This window comes from Labrus mixtus, chromosome 11 (genome assembly GCF_963584025.1).
Source record: "Labrus mixtus chromosome 11, fLabMix1.1, whole genome shotgun sequence".
In the NCBI taxonomy this organism is placed as follows: Eukaryota; Metazoa; Chordata; class Actinopteri; order Labriformes; family Labridae; genus Labrus; species Labrus mixtus.
In genome coordinates, this window is record NC_083622.1 from 6282252 (window position 1) to 6291541 (window position 9290).

The following is a 9290-nucleotide window of genomic DNA, read 5'->3' on the forward strand; positions in this document are numbered from 1 at the left end:
CACCCTGACCTGTTTGTTTGTTCTTGTTTCCTGCATTCATAGATATGCATGTCGTTACAAATAAACAGTAAAATCATAAAAACATTAAAGATGATGAAAGACGAGAAAAGGAATTACAAACTTAAGGCTCAGAGCATTTGTTCTCCTCCTCCTCTCTCTCTCCTCCTTTTCCTCCCCTCTCTCTTCTCCTTCTCTTCCTCCTCTCTCTCTTTTCTCATCTTCCTCCTCCTCTCTCTCTTCTCCTCCTCTTCCTCCTTTTCCTCCTCTCTCTCCCCCTCTCCCTCCCCACTCTCTCTCTCCCTCCCTCTCTCCCCCTCTCTCTCTCTCTTCTCCTTCTCTTCCTCCTCCTCTCTCTCTCTCTCCCCCTCTCTCTCTCTTCTCCTTCTCTTCCTCCTCTCTCTCTCTCCCCCTCTCTCTCTCTTCTCCTTCTCTTCCTCCTCTCTCTCCCCTCTCTCTCTCTTCTCCTTCTCTTCCTCCTCTCTCTCTCTTCTCCTTCTCCTCTTCCCCCTCCTCTCTCTCTCTTCTCCTCTTCCCCCTCCTCTCTCTCTTCTCCTCTTCCCTCTCAATCATTTTACTTATGTTTTATTTTTATGATATTTTTTTATCCTGTTAGCAGAGTTTTACATATTATTCTGGCATTTTGTGAAAATCACTCCGACATGTTTTCATTTTTTATTATAAACTGTTCAATGGGAGACGACACATTTCTCTTGCTATGATTAATATTTATTTTATTTTCAGATATGATTTGATTTATTAATTTATTGAAAGCAGCCAATTCATTAATAGTGCATATTTTTGGACTGTGGGAGGAAACCGGAGCGTCCCGGAGGAAACCCACATGGACACGGGGAGAACACGCTAAACTCCTCCCAGAGGGGGGGGGTGACAGTGCTACCCACTGCACCGCCGTGCCCACCAAACAAAAAAACAAACAAACAAAGAATAAGACAGAAAGAGTGATGAGGCTCATCCGCTGGAGTACAGCACTTGTTGGAGGAGTTGTGCTTGGTTGGATGAAGAGGATATTTGGGGACAGGTTACCTTGGAGCGAGGTGGGCGGGGTTATGATTGGGAGTAATCGCTGGCGATGCAGAGCGTTTTGTATTGGACCTTGAGATCCTTGTAAGCGTAACGCAGCTTACGATAGCTGCCTTTAAGGTCGGAGTTCTCCTTCCCCAGTTCAGCGTGTTGATCATGCAGCTTGCGGAAAGCCGTCCTGCTTTGGTCCAGTTCCACTTGTTGCCCGATGAGCCTGAGGTCGATGTCGGCCGTTTGCATCTGTTGTTTGGTTTGCATGAAGCCGGTGTCCTGAGTTCTCTGAAGAGCCTCCAACAGGTTCTGCCTTTCCTTCAGACACACGTTGTTCTTGATCAAAGCTTCCTGCAGCTCGAGTCCTTGCTTGAAGCACTTGGTCTTTTCTGTCTCGAGCTGAGCGGCAGCTTTATCAGCTGCCTGTTGCAGCTCACACGTCTTCTCCCTCGTCTCTCTGAGTGCACCTTCCAGAGATGTCTGCCTTGTCCTGCTCTCAAGCTGCGCTGCCTTCAAGTCTTCTACCATGATCTGGAGGTTCATGGTGGTGATCTTATTTTCTGAGATGATATCAGTCTTTGAGGAAAGCATCTGTTCCTGGTGCTCATAAAGAAACTCATATTTTGCCTTGGTTTGCTGGTGTTCTCTAAATGTGGTCTCCAGTTGAGCCCTGATGTCTGCGTTCTCCTTCCTCAACATCTTCACTTCGTCCATCAGACGCTTTGAGGACTCGGCGGCATCAGGTGCTGCCTGCTGTTGTGAGAACATTCGCTTGGAGCACATTTTTTCATCTTCGAGGGCAGACTTTAATACTTTTTCAGCAGCCAGACTATTTTCTAAAGCCTGGGACTTCTCAAGGAGCTCCTTCTTTCGACTTTGAAGGGTTTTACGCGCTTTAATGAGCAGAGCTTTTTGCTCCTTATTCTCCTCATCTCTTCTGCTACCTTCTTTCTGCAGCTGTTCTTCAGCGAGCTTGGCAGCCTTGAGTTCACCTTTCAGCCTTGTGATCTCAGAAGCCTGTTTTTCATTTTCAGGAGTCAGACTTTCCAGCTCTTCTGATTCCTCTACGTCCTTCTGTGGCCGGGAGACAGCAGCCTCGAGGTCCCTCTGAAGAGAACTGTTTTTTGCTTGTTCTTCTTTAAGGTCTGAGGCCAACTGTTTGACTTTGATTTCCAGCGCAGAAACCGTGTTGTCTCGGTCTTCAGCTTCAGTTAGTAGAGTCTGAATATTGAAGTGCAGGGATCCTATTTCCTTGTCTTTCTGCAGACTGTCCTCCTGTTGCTTCTCAGCACAATTCAACTGAGCAGCCTCGAGGTCCCTCTGAAGAGAACTGTTTTTTGCTTGTTCTTCTTCAAGGTCTGAGGCCAACTGTTTGACTTTGATTTCCAGTGCAGAAACTGTGTTGTCTCGGTCTTCAGCTTCAGTTAGTAGAGTCTGAATATTGAAGTGCAGGGATCCTATTTCCTTGTCTTTCTGCAGACTGTCCTCCTGTTGCTTCTCAGCACAATTCAACTGAGCAGCCTCGAGGTCCCTCTGAAGAGAACTGTTTTTTGCTTGTTCTTCTTCAAGGTCTGAGGCCAACTGTTTGACTTTGATTTCCAGCGCAGAAACCGTGTTGTCTCGGTCTTCAGCTTCAGTTAGTAGAGTCTGAATATTGAAGTGCAGGGATCCTATTTCCTTGTCTTTCTGCAGACTGTCCTCCTGTTGCTCAGCACAATTCAACTGATAAAGCTCTTCTGATCGTTCTTGCTGAATGTGGCACGCCTCCAGATTGTTCTTGAGGTTGTTGATGATGGTGTTTTTCCCTTCGAGCTCTGCTGTCATGTCATAGACTGTTCCTTTCAGCTCTTCTTTGCTCAGCAGGAGCTCTGTCTGTGACTTCATGAGATCAGCTACTTGAGCCCTGAGATGTTCCTCCTCAGATCTGCTGCCACCTGTTTCTTCTTCCTGGAGCTCTTTCAGAGCGAGCAGGGCAGATTGGAGTTCACTCTGCAGTCTTTCATTCTCAGAAACCAGCTTTTGGTTTTCCTGAGTCAGATGGGAGAGTCTTTCTGCTTCCTTGTGCTGCTGGGAGAAAGAAGCTTCCAGATCTGAGGCCAACAGTTTAACTTTGTCCTGCAGACAGGAAACCATTTCATCTCGGTTTCCCATTGCACTTCGAAGATTCTCAATAACGACACAGAGAGACCTGATTGTGTTGTCTTTCTCTAGACTTTCCTCCTGCTGCACAGCGATGTGGTCTTTCAGTGCCATGACTTCAGCACAATTTACCCCCACATCCTCTGCTGCTTCTTGCTGCTGTCTGTTTACTGCTGCAAGAGAGTTCATGAGGGATTCAGTCGTGTTTTCCTCCTCTTCATTAAACTCCTCGACCAGATAAGAATTCTCCTCATCTACGCTCTCTTCCTCCTCTTCATTCAACTCCTCGACCAGATAAGAATTCTCCTCATCTACGCTCTCTTCCTCCTCTTCATTCAACTCCTCAGCCAGATAAACATTCTCCAGCTTTACGATCTTATCCTCCTCTTCATTAAACTCCTCAGCCAGATAAGAATTCTCCTCATCTACGCTCTCTTCCTCCTCTTCATTCAACTCCTCAGCCAGATAAACATTCTCCAGCTTTACGATCTTATCCTCCTCTTCATTCAACTCCTCGGCCAGATAAACATTCTCCAGCTTTACGATCTTATCCTCCTCTTCATTAAACTTCTCGGCCAGGTCACAAGAATTCTCCTCATCTGAGCTGTTGTCCTCCTCTTCATTTGCAGACTGGGCATCTGAATCCCAACGACTTAACTCCTCATCTGAGCTCTCCTGAAGATCCTCATCTGAATCCCGTGGTCTCTCGATCTCCTCTTTATCAGAACTGCTCTCAGGGTTAGGGTTCTTCACTGAGCCCATGTCCGGAGTGGAGAATAATCTTCCTGATCTGTGGTTGTTCATTGTCTTATTCAGAAATGACCAACTGTGAATCAGTGTAGCTGCGATTTAACGGCTTTTTGATATACCTTCACTAACAGAAACACGTGTCCTCGTTCAGTTGATAGAGTTTCCAACAGGTCAATGAGACACCAGAATCAGCCTGTGATGACATCATCAAAGGACATGTTCTAATTCTATAACAGAGTCAACATTCCGTCTTAAAGGGCCAGTTCACCAAATTCAAACACAAAGCATTCTTTGACCTCAGCATAATGCTTTTAACCATTATTAAGTCATTATAAATTATTGTGATATTATTATTAATATTCTGTTTTATAAAATCATTTTTTAAAGGTTTATTTTGGGGCTTTTTATGCGGTTATTACAGAAACAGGACAGTGGATGGAGACAGAAATAAGGGAGAGGGGATTGACATGCGGGAAAGGAGACACAGGTTGGATTCCTACTCGGGCCACCAAATTTGAAGACTATAGTCTCCGTACATAAAATGTGTAAAGTAACCAGTAGGCCACTGCCACCCCTTCTTCATCATTTTAGGCATAATTTCCAACTTTGTAACACAAAAATCTTTTTGATGAATGATCTATCATGTCCTGTTTGCATATTCACATTCAGTCAAGGAACTTCTGCCTCTAATTAATTAAACAAACTTCTTTATCTTTAATTTCAGTTGTTAGTTGGAAGTCTATTCTATTTGGGAGTAGTATAGCCACAACCCTCTTACAGCCTGATTTGTGGGAGAAATAAAATGTGTTCACAAACTTTGCTTTGAGTGTGATTCATTTCCAGTGCCAGGTTACTCCTCTGTTTCTCGACACGCTGCTCCGCATCCTCAACTCGTGTTGTTGTGGTTTTCAGGTCCTCCCTAATATCTCCCAGGGCCTGGTTAATCTCATGTCTGTACTTTGTCAAATCATTTTTAACATTCTCTCTTAGTGTGCGATAAAAAGCTGTCATTCTTTACGCCTTAATTTCAGTATATTAGCCAATAAGTTAGCTTCGGTATGCTCGAGTCCACTTATGCTGGGCGAGTTAGCATTTATTTATTTCGTCATTCTCCATGGCTGTTTACTTGTTTTTCTCTGATCTTGTATTTGGTTTACATGAACAATTTTTGTGTTTCTCCCCTTCCATATACCATGAGGTGTTTTTACTTGTTAAAAAACTTGAATCTGCCAATCTGCGTGCCAACCCAAAGCCCTCTGGAAGTTCTGCATTGGAAATATTTCATATTAAACAAGAAGGGAAAATTAAAAGGTCCAAACTTGTTGTGATTTATAAAACCAGCTCTGCCTCCAGTTCTCTGTCAATGTTTCTCTTACTGTCAGAGTTAGAGGCCTAATTAATCAATCCATCTTTATTTGTAAAGCACCAATTCAACACAAGCGTTATCTGCAGACACTTTAACAAACCGAGCAGACCATAGTTGTATGACACAACAAAAATAATAAGATATACTTTATTGTCCCCAAAAGGACATTTTTATTGGACTGGAGTTACAAGAGAATAACAAATAAAATACATAAATAGAGATCATACAAAACATAGAGCATGTGAAGTAACAATTCCATAAAAACACCTTCTTGCAGCAGTAACATATTGGCATATTGCACTGACCCTGGGCACATCCTACATTACCTGCTATTCAGAATATTAACGGACATTGGCACAAATGAATGTTTGTAGCGGTTCAGCTGGGTCTGAGGGACCCTGAATCTTCTCCCAGAGGGTCAAAGCTGAAACTCAGAGTGAAGAATGTGGGTAGGATCAGACACTATTTTCTGTGCCTGTCTAACAACAGACTGCTCATAGAGTGTTTGGAGAGATGGATGTTTTTTTGACGCCCATGATTTTCAGAGCAGTCTGCACAAGACAAGTTATCTGTGATTTTAACTGAACTGACAAGTGACAGTGCCAGGCTGTTATCCCTTATCTGATCATGCTTTCACAAACAGCATTGTAGAATAACTACATGAATTTCTGCTGAATGTCAGAGACTCTCAAACTGCCTAAGAAGTACACGCTGTTGCAGTCTAGAGCAGAGACTCTCAACATGGGTTCTCCAGCTGAGAGTGTTGTCAATATGAACCATGAGACACTTGTAAGAGCAGACATGTGTGATGGGTTCCTTGTGGATGACCACAGGCCGATGATCACCCACTCGCCTGGGATCAAACACCATCTCCTCGGTCTTTTTAATATTTAAAACAAGGTCGTTTCTATCACAACAAAGCACAAAATATCTGCATTTTGTGAAAATCACTCCGACATGTTTTCATTTTTTATTATAAACTGTTCAATGGGAGACGACACATTTCTCTTGTTGCTATGATTAATATTTATTTTATTTTCAGATATGATTTGATTTATTAATTTATTGAAAGCAGCCAATTCATTAATAGTGCATATTTTTGGACTGTGGGAGGAAACCGGAGCGTCCCGGAGGAAACCCACATGGACACGGGGAGAACACGCTAAACTCCTCCCAGAGGGGGGGGGGGGGGGGGGGTGACAGTGCTACCCACTGCACCGCCGTGCCCACCAAACAAAAAAACAAACAAACAAAGAATAAGACAGAAAGAGTGATGAGGCTCATCCGCTGGAGTACAGCACTTGTTGGAGGAGTTGTGCTTGGTTGGATGAAGAGGATATTTGGGGACAGGTTACCTTGGAGCGAGGTGGGCGGGGTTATGATTGGGAGTAATCGCTGGCGATGCAGAGCGTTTTGTATTGGACCTTGAGATCCTTGTAAGCGTAACGCAGCTTACGATAGCTGCCTTTAAGGTCGGAGTTCTCCTTCCCCAGTTCAGCGTGTTGATCATGCAGCTTGCGGAAAGCCGTCCTGCTTTGGTCCAGTTCCACTTGTTGCCTGATGAGCCTGAGGTCGATGTCGGCCGTTTGCATCTGTTGTTTGGTTTGCATGAAGCCGGTGTCCTGAGTTCTCTGAAGAGCCTCCAACAGGTTCTGCCTTTCCTTCAGACACACGTTGTTCTTGATCAAAGCTTCCTGCAGCTCGAGTCCTTGCTTGAAGCACTTGGTCTTTTCTGTCTCGAGCTGAGCAGCAGCTTTATCAGCTGCCTGTTGCAGCTCACACGTCTTCTCCCTCGTCTCTCTGAGTGCACCTTCCAGAGATGTCTGCCTTGTCCTGCTCTCGAGCTGTGCTGCCTTCAAGTCTTCTACCATGATCTGGAGGTTCATGGTGGTGATCTTATTTTCTGAGATGATATCAGTCTTTGAGGAAAGCATCTGTTCCTGGTGCTCATAAAGAAACTCGTATTTTGCCTTGGTTTGCTGGTGTTCTCTAAATGTGGTCTCCAGTTGAGCCCTGATGTCTGCGTTCTCCTTCCTCAACATCTTCACTTCGTCCATCAGACGCTTTGAGGACTCGGCGGCATCAGGTGCTGCCTGCTGTTGTGAGAACATTCGCTTGGAGCACATTTTTTCATCTTCGAGGGCAGACTTTAATACTTTTTCAGCAGCCAGACTATTTTCTAAAGCCTGGGACTTCTCAAGGAGCTCCTTCTTTCGACTTTGAAGGGTTTTACGCGCTTTAATGAGCAGAGCTTTTTGCTCCTTATTCTCCTCATCTCTTCTGCTACCTTCTTTCTGCAGCTGTTCTCCAGCGAGCTTGGCAGCCTTGAGTTCACCTTTCAGCCTTGTGATCTCAGAAGCCTGTTTTTCATTTTCAGGAGTCAGACTTTCCAGCTCTTCTGATTCCTCTACCTCCTTCTGTGGCCGGGAGACAGCAGCCTCGAGGTCCCTCTGAAGAGAACTGTTTTTTGCTTGTTCTTCTTCAAGGTCTGAGGCCAACTGTTTGACTTTGATTTCCAGTGCAGAAACCGTGTTGTCTCGGTCTTCAGCTTCAGTTAGTAGAGTCTGAATATTGAAGTGCAGGGATCCTATTTCCTTGTCTTTCTGCAGACTGTCCTCCTGTTGCTCAGCACAATTCAACTGATAAAGCTCTTCTGATCGTTCTTGCTGAATGTGGCACGCCTCCAGATTGTTCTTGAGGTTGTTGATGATGGTGTTTTTCCCTTCGAGCTCTGCTGTCATGTCATAGACTGTTCCTTTCAGCTCTTCTTTGCTCAGCAGGAGCTCTGTCTGTGACTTCATGAGATCAGCTACTTGAGCCCTGAGATGTTCCTCCTCAGATCTGCTGCCACCTGTTTCTTCTTCCTGGAGCTCTTTCAGAGCGAGCAGGGCAGATTGGAGTTCACTCTGCAGTCTTTCATTCTCAGAAACCAGCTTTTGGTTTTCCTGAGTCAGATGGGAGAGTCTTTCTGCTTCCTTGTGCTGCTGGGAGAAAGAAGCTTCCAGATCTGAGGCCAACAGTTTAACTTTGTCCTGCAGACAGGAAACCATTTCATCTCGGTTTCCCATTGCACTTCGAAGATTCTCAATAACGACACAGAGAGACCTGATTGTGTTGTCTTTCTCTAGACTTTCCTCCTGCTGCACAGCGATGTGGTCTTTCAGTGCCATGACTTCAGCACAATTTACCCCCACATCCTCTGCTGCTTCTTGCTGCTGTCTGTTTACTGCTGCAAGAGAGTTCATGAGGGATTCAGTCGTGTTTTCCTCCTCTTCATTAAACTCCTCGACCAGATAAGAATTCTCCTCATCTACGCTCTCTTCCTCCTCTTCATTCAACTCCTCAGCCAGATAAACATTCTCCAGCTTTACGATCTTATCCTCCTCTTCATTAAACTCCTCAGCCAGATAAGAATTCTCCTCATCTACGCTCTCTTCCTCCTCTTCATTCAACTCCTCAGCCAGATAAACATTCTCCAGCTTTACGATCTTATCCTCCTCTTCATTCAACTCCTCGGCCAGATAAACATTCTCCAGCTTTACGATCTTATCCTCCTCTTCATTAAACTCCTCGGCCAGGTCACAAGAATTCTCCTCATCTGAGCTGTTGTCCTCCTCTTCATTTGCAGACTGGGCATCTGAATCCCAACAACTTAACTCCTCATCTGAGCTCTCCTGAAGATCCTCATCTGAATCCCGTGGTCTCTCGATCTCCTCTTTATCAGAACTGCTCTCAGGGTTAGGGTTCTTCACTGAGCCCATGTCCGGAGTGGAGAATAATCTTCCTGATCTGTGGTTGTTCATTGTCTTATTCAGAAATGACCAACTGTGAATCAGTGTAGCTGCGATTTAACGGCTTTTTGATATACCTTCACTAACAGAAACACGTGTCCTCGTTCAGTTGATAGAGTTTCCAACAGGTCAATGAGACACCAGAATCAGCCTGTGATGACATCATCAAAGGACATGTTCTAATTCTATAACAGAGTCAACAAGACACCAGA

At 44.7% G+C, this 9290-nt stretch overlaps 1 protein-coding gene across 1 annotated transcript; it reads right to left on the reverse strand.

Moving 5' to 3' along the window:
* Positions 1-1065: 1065 nt before the first annotated feature.
* LOC132983162 (paramyosin-like) lies at positions 1066-8312 on the reverse strand. Its single transcript, XM_061049392.1, has 2 exons — positions 8193-8312; positions 1066-3344 (listed from the first exon to the last, which is right to left on the reverse strand). The coding sequence occupies exon 2, from the start codon at positions 3283-3285 to the stop codon at positions 1066-1068; it is 2220 nt and encodes a 739-aa protein (XP_060905375.1). The 5' UTR covers positions 3286-3344; positions 8193-8312.
* Positions 8313-9290: the final 978 nt, after the last annotated feature.

Coding starts and splice junctions, on each gene's coding strand:
- LOC132983162 (XM_061049392.1), bottom strand. CDS start 3,285: ATGGCACTGAAAGACCACATCGCTGTGCAGCAGGAGGAAAGTCTAGAG.